The sequence below is a fragment of the Zootoca vivipara genome, chromosome Z2 (genome assembly GCF_965207765.1).
Source record: "Zootoca vivipara chromosome Z2, rZooViv2.hap1.1, whole genome shotgun sequence".
NCBI lineage: Eukaryota > Metazoa > Chordata > Lepidosauria > Squamata > Lacertidae > Zootoca > Zootoca vivipara.
Window position 1 is genome coordinate 49,795,164 of NC_142585.1, and position 17,500 is coordinate 49,812,663.

General features: G+C 47.8%; 1 protein-coding gene across 1 annotated transcript in view; it reads left to right on the plus strand.

The window, feature by feature from the left end:
- Window positions 1-13,934, plus strand: part of NPDC1 (neural proliferation, differentiation and control 1) — a 43,329-nt gene extending 29,395 nt beyond the window's left edge. Inside the window, exons 6-9 of the mRNA XM_088665433.1 lie at window positions 3,086-3,170; window positions 5,314-5,393; window positions 8,748-8,844; window positions 12,862-13,934. Of these exons, the coding sequence (XP_088521559.1) occupies window positions 3,086-3,170; window positions 5,314-5,393; window positions 8,748-8,844; window positions 12,862-12,939 (340 nt within the window). The 3' untranslated portion in view covers window positions 12,940-13,934. The remainder of the gene's footprint in view (window positions 1-3,085; window positions 3,171-5,313; window positions 5,394-8,747; window positions 8,845-12,861) is intronic.
- The last annotated feature ends 3,566 nt before the right edge of the window (window positions 13,935-17,500 follow it).

Consider the following 17,500-nt stretch of genomic DNA (forward strand, 5'->3'; position numbering starts at 1 on the left):
TGTTTCCTCCCTCGATCTTCTATCAGGCGTACGGTATAAACATAGTCAAATTTCAAATTGGGGACAAATCGGTGAATATTTAGACCCTGCTCCTACAGATTGAGATTTTTGCCTCACTGCGAGGGATGAAAACGTAGGAATTTGACTCATTTATTCTCAGTATGTTGAATTGTGTACTAATCGACATAAATTTTAGGTTTTATGTAGAGCAATAAGAGTTGCATACTCTTATTTTCTGCAATATTTATTTCTTTAAGATCAAACATGTTGATAATTTACGTGAAAAACCAACGGTTTTGAACAAATGATATGGAACAATTGAGCAAACGGTGTACTAAACAAGTAAACATAAATATTAAACAATAAAACACCACTCATATTATGCATTGCATCCAAACATCACATTATACTTAATTACTTATGTATAAATTGTACTAAATGCTTACATTTTGTGTAATTAATAAAATTATCCCTTATGCAATATTATACATTGTACTTTTACGCCATATATGCTAAAAAATATGCTTTTATGCCTTACACTAAACCTCTATTTTGGTCATTAGTAATTAAGTAATTACTTAGGTATAAATTGTACTAAATGCTTACATTTTGTGTAATTAATAAAGTTATCCCTTATGCAATATTATACATTGTACTTGTACGCCATATATGCTAAAAAAATATGTTTTTATGCCTTACACTAAACCTCTATTTTGGTAATTAGTAATTAAGTAATTACTTAGGTATAAATTGTACTAAATGCTTACATTTTGTGTAATTAATAAAGTTATGCCTTATGCAATATTATACATTGTACTTGTACACCATATATGCTAAAAAATATGCTTTTATGCCTTACACTAAACCTCTATTTTGGTCATTAGTAATTAAGTATAATGTGATGTTTTGATGCAACACATAATATGAGTGGTGTTTTATTGTTTAATGTTTATGCTTACTTGTTTAGTAGACCTCCAAAGAAGGAGACTCCACCACACTCCTTGGCAGCAAATTCCACTGCTGATCAGCTCTTACTGTCAGGAAGTTCTTCCTAATGTTGAGGTGGAATCTTCTTTCTTGAAGTTTGAATCCATTGCCATATCATTTGTTCAAAACCATTGGTTTTTCACGTCAATTATCAACATGTTTTCTCTTAAATAAATAAATATTGCAGAAAATAAGAGTAGGCAACTCTTATTGCTCTCCATAAAACCTAAGATTTATGTTGATTAGTTCACAATTTAACATACTGAGAATAAATGAGTCCAATTCCTATGTTTTCATCACTCGTAGCGAGGCAAAAATTCAATCTGTAGGAGCAGGATCTAAATATGAACCGATTGGTCCCCAATTTGAAATTTGACTATGTTTATACCATACGCCTGATAGAAGATCGAGGGAGGAAACCTTTTCCCAAAAATAGTTTTTTAGGACCCACCCAACTCATTGCTGCTCCAGAGAAGCGGACACGGAGCAATGGATTCAAACTTCAAGAAAGAAGATTCCACCTCAACATTAGGAAGAACTTCCTGACAGTAAGAGCTGTTCGGCAGTGGAATTTGCTGCCAAGGAGCGTGGTGGAGTCTCCTCCTTTGGAGGTCTTTAAGCAGAGGCTCGAGAGGCATATGTCAAGAATGCTTTGACTATGTTTATACCATACGCCTGATAGAAGATCGAGGGAGGAAACATTTTCCAAAAAAAAGGTTTTTTATGACCCACCCTAGTGGCCAAGGAGGGGTTTGAACTCTGGTCTCTCCCGGGTTCAAATCTTGCACTCTTAAGCACTAAACAAGGCAGTATCAAGTGCCGAGGGACGCAGAGTGTTGCCCTCAAGCCCTGCTTATGGGCTCTTCAGAAGTGGGCCACTGTTGGGAATAGGCTAGACCGGGAATCCCCAAACTTCGGCCCTCCAGATGTTTTGGACTACAATTCCCATCATCATCGAATCGTAGAGTTGGAAGAGACCCCAAGGGCCATCCAGTCCAACCCCCTGCCAGGCAGGAAACACCATCCAAGCATTCTTGACATATGCCTGTCGAGCCTCTGCTTAAAGACCTCCAAAGGAGGAGACTCCACCACACTCCTTGGCAGCAGATTCCACTGCCGAACAGCTCTTACTGTCAGGAAGTTCTTCCTAATGTTTAGGTGGAATCTTCTTTCTTGTATGGAGTTTTAATGAATCCAAAAATTTTAGGGGAGTCTTGTCCCCACCACCGAACTTATAACAACAACAACAACAACAACAACTCCACCACACTCCTTGGCAGCAAATTCCACTGCCAAACAGCTCTTATTGTCAGGAGTTGGTCATGACTGGACCTAATGGTCAGGGGTCCCTTTACCTTTTCCTTTAATTCCCATGTTAACCGGCATCCCTGCACGCCAGGCTGGAGTTAGAATCATAGAATCCTAGAGTTGGAAGAGACCCCAAGGGCCATCCAGTCCCAACCCCCTGCCGAGCAGGAAACACCATCAAGGCATTCCTGACATATGCCTGTCAAGCCTCTGCTTAAAGATCTCCAAAGAAGGAGACTCCACCACACTCCTTGGCAGCAAATCCCACTGCCGAACAGCTCTTACTGTCAGGAAGTTCTTCCTAATCATAGAATCATAGAGTTGGAAGAGACCACAAGGGCCATCCAGTCCAACCCCCTGCCAAGCAGGAAACACCATCCAAGCATTCTTGACATATGCCTGTCAAGCCTCTGCTTAAAGACCTCCAAAGAAGGAGACTCCACCACACTCCTTGGCAGCAAATCCCACTGCCGAACCGCTCTCACTGTCAGGAAGTTCTTCCTCATGTTGAGGTGGAATTTTCTTTCTTGTAGTTTGAATCCGTTGCCCCGTGTCCGCTTCTCTGGAGCAGCAGAAAACAACCTTTCTCCCTCCTCCACATGACACCCTTCCGTATATTTGAACATGGCTATCGTATCGCCCCTTCACCTTCTCTTCTCCACTGGTCCTGTTAGCCAGGGATCAGGGGAGTTGTAGGCCAAAACATCTGGAGGGCCGCAGTCTGGGGATGCCTGGCCTGATCCAGCGAGCTGCTGGCGTGTCTCATTCTTCCCTTGCTTTTTCTCCCCAGGCTGCAAAAGGAAATACGCCTCGCTCAGAAAGCCGACTACCCAGCTCAGAAACTCCCGGGCCCTCCGTCGTATGACAAGACCTCGGTAGGTCCTTGCCTCTTTTGCGCCCATTTTCCGGCTATGCGCTCAACACGATGCCCTTCGCTGTTTATAGGGAATGTTGGAGAAAAACCAAACACTTCTATGCCTAATTCCAGGCAATAATGAGTAGGGTGGGTCCTAAAAAACTTTTTTGGAAAATGTTTCCTCCCTCGATCTTCTATCAGGCGTACGGTATAAACATAGTCAAATTTCAAATTGGGGACAAATCGGTTCATATTTAGACCCTGCTCCTACAGACTGAAATTTGGCCTCGCTACGAGTGATGAAAACGTAGGAATTGGACTCATTTATTCTCAGTATGTTCAATTGTGAACTAATCAACAGCAATTTTAGGTTTTATGTAGAGCAATAAGAGTTGCCTACTCTTCTTTTCTGCAATATTTATTTATTTAAGAGAAAACATGTTGATAATTGACGTGAAAAACCAATGGTTTGGAACAAATGATATGGAACAATTAAGCAAACGTTGTACTAAACAAGTAAACATAAACATTAAACAAACACCACCCATATTATGTGTTGCATCAAAACATCACATTATACTTAATTAGTATAAATTGTACTAAATGCTTACATTTTGTGTAATTAATAAAATTATGCCTTATGCAATAATATACATTGTGCTTGTACACCATATATGCTAAAAAATAGGCTTTTATGCCTTACACTAAACCTCTATTTTGGTCATTAGTAATTAAGTAATTACTTAGGTATAAATTGTACTAAATGCTTACATTTTGCGTAATTAATAAAATTATGCCTTATGCAATATTATACATTGTACTTGTACGCCATATATGCTAAAAAAAATATGCTTTTATGCCTTACACTAAACCTCTATTTTGGTAATTAGTAATTAAGTAATTACTTAGGTATAAATTGTACTAAATGCTTACCTTTTGTGTAATTAATAAAGTTATGCCTTATGCAATATTATACATTGTACTTGTACACCATATATGCTAAAAAAAATATGCTTTTATGCCTTACACTAAACCTCTATTTTGGGCATTAGTAATTAAGTAATTACTTAGGTATAAATTGTACTAAATGCTTACATTTTGCGTAGTTAATAAAGTTATGCCTTATGCAATATTATACATTGTACTTGTACACCATATATGCTAAAAAAATAGGCTTTTATGCCTTACACTAAACCTCTATTTTGGTAATTAGTAATTAAGTAATTACTTAGGTATAAATTGTACTAAATGCTTACATTTTGCGTAGTTAATAAAGTTATGCCTTATGCAATATTATACATTGTACTTGTACACCATATATGCTAAAAAAATAGGCTTTTATGCCTTACACTAAACCTCTATTTTGGTAATTAGTAATTAAGTAATTACTTAGGTATAAATTGTACTAAATGCTTACCTTTTGCGTAGTTAATAAAGTTATGCCTTATGCAATATTATACATTGTACTTGTACACCATATATGCTAAAAATATGCTTTTATGCCTTACACTAAACCTCTATTTTGGTAATTAGTAATTAAGTAATTAAGTAATGCCTACGTTTTCATCACTCGCCGCGAGGCCAAATTTCCATCTGTAGGAGCGGGGTCTAAATATGAACCGATTTGTCCCCAATTTGAAATTTGACTATGTTTATACCGTACGCCTGATATAAGATCGAGGGAGGAAAAGTTTCCCAAAAAAAGTTTTTTAGGACCCACCCTAATAATGAGCCCCAGTTACCCACCCATGGCAGAAGGTTACCTTTGCATCTCTGTATCGTATCCTGTTCTGGCCTCACAACCTTCCAAATACATCTCTGCTAGCAGTTAATACAATTGCTCCGGGGGCATAAGGATTACGTCCCTTAGGGAGGGGCCTGCCCTTTGCTTAAATTTTTTTTTCCCAATTTAATTTCAATTTATTTTTTATACCCCGCCCATCTGGCCGGGTTCCCCCAGCCACTCTGGGCGGCTTCCAGCAAAACACTAAAATACAGAAATCCCTTTGTGAGCAGCTTCCCCGAACTCGGCTCCTTCTCAACGGGAAGTACTTCGCCGGGCTGTGACGATTTCCGCATGCTCTTTTTTCTTTCCAAACTCGCTGCAACAGCCCAACTTGCCCTGCCGTGTACACTGTGTCTGTTTTTCTCTCCCCCCAAAGCCTGGCGACAAGAAATTGGCGCAGAGTGCCCAGATGTACCACTACCAACACCAGAAACAACAGATGCTCTCCATGGAGAAGTGAGTAGCGCCTTTTTCTCCCCATGTTTTTAGAATCCTAGAGTTGGGAGAGACCCCGAGGGCCATCCAGTCCAACCCCCTGCCAAGCAGGAAACACCATCAAAGCATTCTTGGCAGATGCCTGTCAAGCCTCTGCTTAAAGACCTCCAAAGAAGGAGACGCCACCACACTCCTTGGTAGCAAATTCCACTGTCGAACAGCTCTTACTGTCAGGAAGTTCTTCCTACTCATAGAATCAAAGAGTTGGAAGAGACCACAAGGGCCATCCAGTCCAACCCCCTGCCAAGCAGGAAACACCATCAAAGCATTCTTGACATATGGCTGTCAAGCCTCTGCTTAAAGACCTCCCAAGAAGGAGACTCCACCACACTCCTTGGCAGCAAATCCCACTGCCGAACAGCTCTTACTGTCAGGAAGTTCTTTCTAATGTTGAGGTGGAATCATAGAGAATCATAGAGTCATAGAGTTGGAAGAGACCACAAGGGCCATCCAGTCCAACCCCCTGCCGAGCAGGAAACGCCATCCAAGCATTCTGGACATATGCCTGTCAAGCCTCTGCTTAAAGACCTCCAAGGAAGGAGACTCTACCACACTCCTTGGCAGCAAATCCCACTGCCGAACAGCTCTTACTGTCAGGAAGTTCTTCCTAATGTTTAGTCTCTTCTTGAAGCCACCTAAGCCAGTGAGCCCCCATGGTATCTTGTGGCAGTGAGTTGCATCGTTTGCTTGAACCTGCTGCCTGTCAACTTAATTGGATGATCCTCAATTCTAGTATTGCAAGGCGGGGGAATCATAGAATCGTAGAGTTGGAAGAGACCCCAAGGGCCATCCAGTCCAACCCCCTGCCGAGCAGGAAACACCATCAAAGCATTCTTGGCAGATGCCTGTAAAGCCTCTGCTTCAAGACCTCCAAAGAAGGAGACTCCACCACACTCCTTGGCAGCAAATTCCACTGCCCAACAGCTCCTACTGTCAGGAAGTTCTTCCTAATGTTTAGGTGGAATTTTCTTTCTTGTAGTTTGAATCCGTTGCTCCGTGTCCGCTTCTCTGGAGCAGCAGAAAACAACCTTTCTCCCTCCTCCATATGACATCCTTTTATATATTTGAACATGGCTATCATATCACCCCTTAACCTTCTCTTCTCCAGGCTAAACATACCCAGCTCCCTAAGCCGTTCCTCATAAGGCATCGTTTCCAGGCCTTTGACCATTTTGGTTGCCCTCTTCTGGACACGTTCCAGCTTGTCAGGATCCTTCTTGAACTGTGGTGCCCAGAACTGGACACAGTACTCCAGGTGAGGTCTGACCAGAGCAGAATACAGTGGTCCTATTACTTCCCTTGATCTAGATGATATACTCCTATTGATGCAGCCCAGAATTGCATTGGCTTTTTGAGCTGCTGCATCACACTGCTGACTCAGGTCAAGTTTGTGGTCTACCAAGACAGTGGTAACCTAGTTTTTAAAGTACTGTATTGGCCAGGCTTATAGACTCACTTTCCCCCCAAATCCCGACCGTGGACAGTCAAAATGGGGCTTATATTCGCAACCTTATGGTGTGCAGTTAGGAGTGCGGGGCAAACAGCCCCAGGAGTGTGGCAAAGCCCGTGCGCCACGCTGGCACCCAGCCATCTTCACTTTGTCGCAATTTCGAACACACCTTAAATAAATATAGAGGAGGGTGAAAGGTTGTTTTCTGCTGCTCCAGAGAAGCGGACACGGAGCAATGGATTCAAACTACAAGAAAGTATTAGGAAGAACTTCATATGTCGATGGGGGTGGAGACGCTCCTTCAGTACTTCCTGACAGTAAGAGCTGTTCGGCAGTGGGATTTGCTGCCAAGGAGTGTGGTGGAGTCTCCTTCTTTGGAGGTCTTTAACGATGGGGGTGGAGACGCTCCTTCAGGTATATCGGACTGAGGCCGTTTAGGGCTTTCAAGGTCGGCACCAACACTTTGAATTGTGCTCGGAAACGTACTGGGAGCCAATGTAGATCTTTCAAGACCAGTGTTATGTGGTCTCAGCGGCCGCTTCCATTCACCAGTCTAGTTGCCACATTCTGGATTAGTTGTAGTTTCCGGGTCACCTTCAAGGGTAGCCCCACGAAGAGCGCATTGCAGTAGTCCAAGCGGGAGATAACTAGAGCATGCACCACTCTGGCGAGACAGTCTGCAGGCAGGTGGGGTCTCATCCTGCGTCCCAGATGGAGCTGCCCTGGACACCGAATTGACATTTTGGCTCTCTGTGTGTGGAGTCATAGAACCATAGGACTGCGTCAGAAGGCACCCACAGGGGTCCTCTAGCCCAACTCCGTGGGGAGAGCGGGTTGGGTGTTCTGAACGGGCGAATTCTGCTCTGGTCAGACCTCACCTGGAGTACTGTGTCCAGTTCTGGGCACCACAGTTCAAGAAGGATACTGACAAGCTGGAACGTGTCCAGAAGAGGGAAACCAAAATGGTCAAAGGCCTGGAAACGATGCCTTATGAGGAACGGCTTAGGGAGCTGGAGAAGAGAAGGTGAAGGGGTGATATGATAGCCATGTTCAAATATATGAAAGGATGTCATATGGAGGAGGGAGAAAGGTTGTTTTCTGCTGCTCCAGAGAAGTGGACACGGAGCAACGGATTCAAACTACAAGAAAGAAAATTCCACCTCAACATTAGGAAGAACTTCCTGACAGTAAGAGCTGTTCGGCAGTGGCATTTGCTGCCAAGGAGTGTGGTGGAGTTTCCTTCTTGGGAGGTCTTTAAGCAGAGGCTTGACAGGCATATGTCAAGAATGCTTTGATGGTGTTTCCTGCTTGGCAGGGGGTTGGACTGGATGGCCCTCGTGGTCTCTTCCAACTCTACGATTCTATGATTCTATGAATTTAATTTAGGGAGGCCATAGTTAAAGGCTTGCCAAATGCACACCCAGAAAGGAAGCAGGACTGAATGTGGATCCCCTGGGGCTGGATCCTATTGTGTTTCACTGAGCAAGGGGAGTAGCCTCTGAGCACACGCAAAGTGCCACTGTCCCTCTTTTCTGAATACCTGCAGGCAGCTCTCATATACCTTGGTTTAAGCAACAGGACTCCTGTTGCTTTGAAGATTCCACCTAAACCTTAGGAAGAACATCCTGACAGTAAGAGCTGTTCGGCAGTGGAATTTGCTGCCAAGGAGTGTGGTGGAGTCTCCTTTTTTTGGAGGTCTTTAAGCAGAGGCTTGACAGGCATCTGTCAGGAATGCTTTGATGGTGTTTCCTGCTTGGCAGGGGGTTGGACTGGATGGCCCTTGGGGTCTCTTCCAACTCTATGATTCTATGAAAGGCAGCCCGCCCTGCCAACATCTCACCCTCCTCCCCCCCCCCATCCATTAGGACTAAAGAGGAGGCCAAAGGTCCGGAATCTGCATCTTCGGACGAAGAAAACGAAGACGGGGACTTCACCGTCTACGAGTGTCCAGGCCTTGCTCCCGTAAGTGTTTCCTCTTCCGCGCGCCCTTGGCCCCCGGGTCAGAGTTGGTCTCACTCGGCGTGCTTCTTGAAAACAAAAGTTCTCCTTGTTTGATTGAAGCAAAATTTAAAAAATTCCTTCCGTAGCACCTTCAAGACCAGGCATCCCCAAACTCCGGCCCTCCAGATGTTTTGGACTACAATTCCCATCATCCCGGACCGCTGGTCCTGCTAGCTAGGGATCATGGGAGTTGTAGGCCAAAGCATCTGGAGGGCCGCAGTTTGGGGATGCCTGTTAAAGACCAACTAAGTCAGGCATCCCCAAACTTCGGCCCTCCAGATGTTTTGGACTACAATTCCCATCGTCCCTGACCACTGGTCCTGCTAGCGAGGGATCATGGGAGTTGTAGGCCAAAGCATCTGGAGGGCCGCAGTTTGGGGATGCCTGTTAAAGACCAACTAAGTCAGGCATCCCCAAACTTCGGCCCTCCAGATGTTTTGGACTACAATTCCCATCACCGCTGACCACTGGTCCTGCTAGCTAGGGATCATGGGAGTTGTAGGCCAAAGCATCTGGAGGGCCGCAGTTTGGGGAGGCCTGTTAAAGACCAACTAAGTTAGGCATCCCCAAACTTCGGCCCTCCAGATGTTTTGGACTACAATTCCCATCATCCCCGACCGCTGGTCCTGCTAGCTAGGGATCATGGGAGTTGTAGGCCAAAACATCTGGAGGGCCGCAGTTTGGGGGTGCCTGTTAAAGACCAACTAAGTCAGGCATCCCCAAACTCCGGCCCTCCAGATGTTTTGGACTACAATTCCCATCATCCCCGACCACTGGTCCTGCTAGCTAGGGATCATGGGAGTTGTAGGCCAAAGCATCTGGAGGGCCGCAGTTTGGGAATGCCTGTTAAAGACCAACTAAGTCAGGCATCCCCAAACTTCGGCCCTCCAGATGTTTTGGACTACGATTCCCATCTTCCCCGACCACTGGTCCTGCTAGCTAGGGATCATGGGAGTTGTAGGCCAAAGCATCTGGAGGGCCGCAGTTTGGGGGTGCCTGTTAAAGACCAACTAAGTCAGGCATCCCCAAACTTCGGCCCTCCAGATGTTTTGGACTACAATTCCCATCACCGCTGACCACTGGTCCTGCTAGCTAGGGATCATGGGAGTTGTAGGCCAAAGCATCTGGAGGGCCGCAGTTTGGGGAGGCCTGTTAAAGACCAACTAAGTCAGGCATCCCCAAACTTCGGCCCTCCAGATGTTTTGGACTACAATTCCCATCATCCCCGACCGCTGGTCCTGCTAGCTAGGGATCATGGGAGTTGTAGGCCAAAACATCTGGAGGGCCGCAGTTTGGGGGTGCCTGTTAAAGACCAACTAAGTCAGGCATCCCCAAACTCCGGCCCTCCAGATGTTTTGGACTACAATTCCCATCATCCCCGACCACTGGTCCTGCTAGCTAGGGATCATGGGAGTTGTAGGCCAAAGCATCTGGAGGGCCGCAGTTTGGGGATGCCTGTTAAAGACCAACTAAGTCAGGCATCCCCAAACTTCGGCCCTCCAGATGTTTTGGACTACGATTCCCATCTTCCCCGACCACTGGTCCTGCTAGCTAGGGATCATGGGAGTTGTAGGCCAAAGCATCTGGAGGGCCGCAGTTTGGGGATGCCTGTTAAAGACCAACTAAGTCAGGCATCCCCAAACTTCGGCCCTCCAGATATTTTGGACTACGATTCCCATCTTCCCCGACCACTGGTCCTGCTAGCTAGGGATCATGGGAGTTGTAGGCCAAAGCATCTGGAGGGCCGCAGTTTGGGGGTGCCTGAACTAAGTGTTGCACACTTCTTCAGATACACTTGAAACAGAAGCAACCAGACCCTTATATAAATATATATATATATACTAGTGTCATTAAGCCCGTGTAGAAAACGGGCGCTAGAAAAGTCTGGGCACTCTGCAGGCGCTCAGAGGTGTCGCTGCCCGGCAATGAGTTCCGGAGCGAGCACCGCTCCTGCCGCTGGGAGAAGGGGGTTAGGGAGGCGAGACAAAGGGAAAGCCAGCCTCCGAAGGGGGCAGAAGGGGGCCTGAGGAAGGTTTCCGAGCTGCCCGGGGGCCGAGGGAGGCAAGCGGCCTGTTCCCCCCTCCCGCCCTCAGACCACGGCGGGCAGTTCAGCCGCCAGAGAGGCTCTTAGGAGGCGCCTCCGCCTCCCGCTCAGGAAGCGGAGGCGCCCGCCGCGCGACCCACCGCGCGGGCGAGGCAAAAAATAAAAAATGGCGGCTGGCGGCCGCAGGGAAACGGTCCAGTCTCTGCGTCCAATCCCTGTGTCCCCGGGACACACGCGCATTAGCGCGAAAACGGGACGCGGGGACAACTTGGACTTTATTATATAGGATACAGGGGGCGGTGGGGGTGGGTGGGAATGGGTGGTGGGCTGATGGGAGTGGTAAACCTGTCGATGGCTGTTAACGACTGCAGATGGCTGTTAACGGTCTCCTTCTTTGGAGGTCTTGAAGCAGAGGCAATGACAGCCATCTGTCAAGAATGCTTTGACGGTGTTTCCTGCTCGGCAAGGGGGTTGGACTGGATGGCCCTTGGGGTCTCTTCCAACGCTACGATTCTATGATTCTAATAGTATAACCACCTAAACATTAGGAAGAACTTCCTGACAGTCAGAGCTGTTCGGCAGTGGGATTTGCTGCCAAGGAGTGTGGTGGAGCCTCCTTCTTTGGAGGCCTTTAAGCAGAGGCTTGACAGCCATATGTCAAGAATGCTTTGACGGTGTTTCCTGCTCAGCAGGGGGGGTTGGACTGGATGGCCCTTGGGGGTCCCTTCCAACTCTGAGGTGCTAAAGAAATCTTGATCATACAGTTGCGTGTTCTTACAGCTGAACAGTGTAGGGCAGGCATCCCCAAACTTCGGCCCTCCTCCAGATGTTTCGGACTACGATTCCCATCATCCCCGACCGCCGGTCCTGCTAGCTAGGGATCATGGGAGTTGTAGTCCCGAAACATCTGGAGGCACACTGGTTGGGAAACACTGCCCTAGGCCAGGCATCCCCAAACTTCGGCCCTCCAGATGTTTTGGACTACAATTCCCATCATCCTTGACCACTGGTCCTGCTAGCTAGGGATCGTGGGAGTTGTCGGCCAAAACATCTGGAGGGCCGCAGTTTGGGGATGCCTGGATTAAATGGAGACAGGGAGAGAGACCCGCCGAGCTCCGTGGAGAAAATGGCGGGATGCAAACGCAATAAACCAGGCATCCCCAAACTTCGGCCCTCCAGATGTTTTGGACTACGATTCCCATCTTCCCCGACCGCCGGTCCTGCTAGCTAGGGATCGTGGGAGTTGTAGTCCCAAAACATCTGGAGGCACACTGGTTGGGAAACACTGCCCTAGGCCAGGCATCCCCAAACTTCGGCCCTCCAGATGTTTTGGACTACGATTCCCATCTTCCCCAACCGCCGGTCCTGTTAGCTAGGGATCATGGGAGTTGTAGTTCCAAAACATCTGGAGGCACACTGGTTGGGAAACACTGCCCTACACCAGACACCCCCAAACCTTGGCCCTCCAGATGTTTTGGACTACGATTCCCATCTTCCCCGACCACTGGTCCTGCTAGCTAGGGATCATGGGAGTTGTGGGCCAAAACATCTGGAGGGCCGCAGTTTGGGGATGCCTGGATTAAATGGAGACAGGCAGAGAGACCCGCCGAGCTCCGTGGAGAAAATGGCGGGATGCAAACGCAATAAACCAGGCACCCCCAAACTTCGGCCCTCCTCCAGATGTTTTGGACTACGATTCCCATCTTCCCCGACCGCCGGTCCTGCTAGCTAGGGATCCTGGGAGTTGTCGGCCCAAACATCTGGAGGGCCGCAGTTTGGGGATGCCTGGTGTAGGGCAGTAGATTTTTAAAAGGAAATGCCAAAAAAAAAAACTGGGCGTTGGGGGAGAAAGTGACTAAAAATCCCTTAATTTTGGCTGCTTTTCGCATCTTCTCCCTTCTCTTTCCGCCTGCACCGCCCGGGACCCGACGCAGACGGGCGAAATGGAAGTGAAGAACCCTCTCTTTGACGACGCCTCGCTGCGTTCCCCGCCCACCGATTCGCACCCGTGACCAAGCATGTTGTGGACCGCCTCTGCCCAGCCTTGGGTGCGGGAACCTCCCAAAGTGCCGGCATCCTCACTACCTAAAGAAAGACTCTCCTTTGCAGCGCCTCCCGAACCGGCATCTCCCCTCCCCACGCCAACAAATGACTCTCTGAAATAAATGCACACGATTGGCCGCTGGGGAGGGCGGGCGGGTGGGTGGGCGGGGCTTCGCTCTCCAGCTCTTCATTGCTTCCACTGCGGCCCCCTAACTCATAGCTGTCAAGTAGCCCGTTTTTCCCCGGGAAAACCCCGTTTTTACTTACCTTTCCCCGGTGGCCCCCCGTCTCACTTCGTCTCCCGTTTCCCCCCGTTATTTTCTCCTGCCGGCGGCCATATTTTTCCCCCTTTCCGATTTGCCCTTCTGTGGGCGCCAAAGATGGCCGCCGCCGGTTCAAAAGCCGCGCCGACGGGAAGCGCACGGGCGCGGCTTCCGGTGTCGGCGGCGTCGGCCATTTTTGGGTGCCCGTAGATGGGCGGAGCGGCGCCGGGAGCCGCGCCGGCGCACTTCCCGACACGTGTGCGAAGCCGCCGGCGGCCATTTTGGGCGCCCATAGAAGGGCAAAGCGGCGGCGGAAGCGACGCCGGCGCCACTTCCGGCGTCGCACGGCTGCCGGTCCCGGGACTTGGAAGGTAAGTCCTAACTCCTCTTAGATCCAACAACCTATCACTATTTAGATGATTGGGCGCGCGAATTGGGGTGGGGGTGGGGGGAGGAAATTTGCATATATTTTTTGACGGGGGTGGGGGGGGCGGGGTGTGAGAGAAGGAAGGGGAGTTCCCCCGACTTTTTCAGCCACCCCCCAACTCCTGCAATTGTCCCGGAAGCCAAGTCGTCTTGTCGGCGGCCCTCGGAGCAAAAGCCCCGAATGCGAATCCACCCGCCGCCGCTCCGTGCACAGAATGCTATGTATCTCTTTTGAACCCAATGATAAAACGCTATAAATCTATTTTGAAGCCGAATCGAATCCCTCCGATTTGTAAGATGTGAAAATACGTACGCATAGGTACCTTGCCGTTCTTTATTTGAGGCGTATGGCGGGGAGGGGGGGGGTCCCGCCCCTCCACCCGCCCCCCGACTTTCTGTATTTTGTGAAGATTGAAAGGGAAGATGGACCCAAGAGTATTCCTAGGACATGAAAACACTTTATATACTTATTTATTTATTTACTTATTTATTATATATATTATTTATATACTTATATATATATATACTTATATACTTTATATACTTATTTATTTATTCAATGTATACACAGCGTAATATCCCAGATCCCAGAGGGGTGGGCAACATTAGAACCATAATTTTACATAGCCTAGCCTGGTGTCGAGTGTCGAATTAGGGCCTGGGAGAGAGCTGGGTTCGAATCCCCACTCGGTCACGAAGCTCACCTTGGGCCGGTCACCACCTCTTAGCTCATTCTACCTTGTAGGGTTGTTGTGAGGATGAAATGCAGATGAAATGCAGACCCTCGGCAGACAAGGGTGGCATATAAATGTAATAAACAGCAGCGCCGTAATAAATAACAGCAGTAAAACAATCACAGAAAGAAAATCATATTATTTATATACCTATATATATATATATATATATATATACTTATATACTTTATATACTTATTTATTTATTCAACGTATACACAGCGTAATATCCAAGATCCCAGAGGGGTGGGCAACATTAGAACCATAATTTTACATAGCCTAGCCTAGTTAGAGTGTCGAATTAGGACCTGGGAGAGAGCTGGGTTCGAATCCCCACTCGGTCACGAAGCTCACCTTGGGCCGGTCACCACCTCTTAGCTCATTCTACCTTGTAGGGTTGTTGTGAGGATGAAATGCAGATTGAATGCAGATCCTCGGCAGACAAGGGTGGCATATAAATGTAATAAACAGCAGCGCCGTAATAAATAACAGCGGTAAAACAATCACAGAAAGAAAATCATAATAAGAGCCCCCCCCCTTTAAAAGGTCACAGATTGTTTAATGGATGAAGGCCTAGGTAAAGAGGGAATGTTTTTGCCTGGCGAGCCTCTTTGGGGGAGAACATCCCACAAACGGGGGAAAACGCCCATTTTAAAGGTGGGAAGGGGACAAACTGAGGCAGAAGAAGGATAACGGCATTGGTGATGATGGAACAATTTTCAAATCACTTCTGGGCTTTTATGTGCCAGGCGAGTTGGGTCCCCCTCAGCTCTTGGGATATGATCTACAGCAGGCATTCCCCAAACTGCGGCCCTCCAGATGTTTTGGACTACAATTCCCATCATCCCTGACCACTGGTCCTGTTAGCTAGGGATCATGGGAGTTGTAGGCCAGGCATCCCCAAACTTCGGCCCTCCAGATGTTTTGGACTACGATTCCCATCATCCCTGACCACTGGTCCTGTTAGCTAGGGATCATGGGAGTTGTAGGCCAGGCATCCCCAAACTTCGGCCCTCCAGATGTTTTGGACTACAATTCCCATCATCCCCGACCACGGGTCCTCTTAGCTAGGGATCATGGGAGTTGTAGGCCAAAACATCTGGAGGGCCGCAGTTTGGGGAGGCCTGATCTACAGCAAGGTCCGACCCCATCCTAGGGTGGGTTACAGTCCCTTTGAGAAGGAGAGAGAGTCTATCTTACATACTCTTTCTTTAGGTAGTGGGAAGAACCACAGGATTCTGTCTTGGGCCCAGACTTATTCAACATCTTTATCAATGACTCGGATGATGGGCTTGAGGGCATCCTGAGCAAGTTGGCAGACGACACCAAATGGGGAGGGGTGGCTAATACCCCAGAGGACAGGATCACACCTCAGAATGACCTTAACGGATTAGACAACTGGGCCAAAGCAAACAAGATGAATTTGAACAAGGAGAAATGTAAAGTACTACACTTGGGCAAAAAGAAATGAAAGGCACAAATACAGGATGGGAGACACCTGGCTTGAGAGCAGTACATGTGGAAAGGATCCAGGAGTCTTGGTAGACCACAGACTTGACCTGAGGCAACAGTGTGATGCAGCAGCTCAAAAAGCCAATGCAATTCTGGGCTGCATCAAGAGGAGTATAGCATCTAGATCAAGGGAAGTAATAGGACCACTGTATTCTGCTCTGGTCAGACCTCACCTGGAGTACTGTGTCCAGTTCTGGGCACCACAGTTCAAGAAGGATACTGACCAGCTGGAAGGTGTCCAGAAGAGGGCAACCAAAATGGTCAAAGGCCTGGAAACGATGCCTTATGAGGAACGGCTTAGGGAGCTGGGTATGTTTAGCCTGGAGAGGAGAAAGTTAAGGGGTGATATGATAGCCATGTTCAAATATATGAAAGGATGTCATATGGAGGAGGGAGAAAGGTTGTTTTCTGCTGCTCCAGAGAAGCGGACACGGAGCAATGGATTCAAACTACAAGAAAGAAAATTCCACCTAAACATTAGGAAGAACTTCCTGACAGTAAGAGCTGTTCGGCAGTGGGATTTGCTGCCAAGGAGTGTGGTGGATTCTCCTTCTTTGGAGGTCTTTAAGCAGAGGCTTGACAGGCATATGTCAAGAATGCTTTGATGGTGTTTCCTGCTTGGCAGGGGGTTGGACTGGATGGCCCTTGTGGTCTCTTCCAACTCTATGATTCTATGATTCTATGAACATCTTTATCAATGACTCGGATGATGGGCTTGAGGGCATCCTGAGCAAGTTGGCAGACGGCACCAAATTGGGAGGGGTGGCTAATACCCCAGAGGACAGGATCACACCTCAAAATGACCTTAACAGATTAGACAACTGGGCCAAAGCAAACAAGATGAATTTTAACAAGGAGAAATGTAAGGGCAAAAAAAAAATGAAAGGCACAAATACAGGATGGGGGACACCTGGCTTGAGAGCAGGACATGTGAACAGGATCCAGGAGTCTTGGTAGACCACAGACTTGACCTGAGTCAACAGTGACCCCATTCAGGACCAGGGAGTCCCCCACACCCGCCCGCCTCCTGTCCCCCACAAACAGCCCCTCTGTCTTGTCAGGATTCAATCTCCATTTTAAACATTTTGAAACTTCCCTATACAGGGCTGCCTTCGGGTGGCCAAATGGCTCAGAGAACTCTATCCCCTCCAACATTTCTCTGATGGAAATAAAGGTCAAGGGACCCCTGACCATTAGGTCCAGTCATGACCGACTCTGGGGTTGCGCGCTCATCTCGCATTATTGGCCGGGGGACCCGGCGTATAGCTTCCGGGTCATGTGGCCAGCATGACAAAGCCGCTTCTGGCGAACCAGAGCAGCGCACGGAAACGCCGTTGACCTTCCCGCTGTGGCGGTTCCTATTGATCTACGGAGCAATGGATTCAAACTTCAAGAAAGAAGATTCCACCTCAACATTAGGAAGAACTTCCTGACAGTCAGAGCTGTTCGGCAGTGGGATTTGCTACCAAGGCGTGTGGTGGAGTCTCCTTTTTTTTTGGAGGTCTTTAAGCAGAGGCTTGACAGGCATATGTCAAGAATGCTTTGATGGCGTTTCCTGCTTGGCAGGGGGTTGGACTGGATGACCCTTGGGGTCT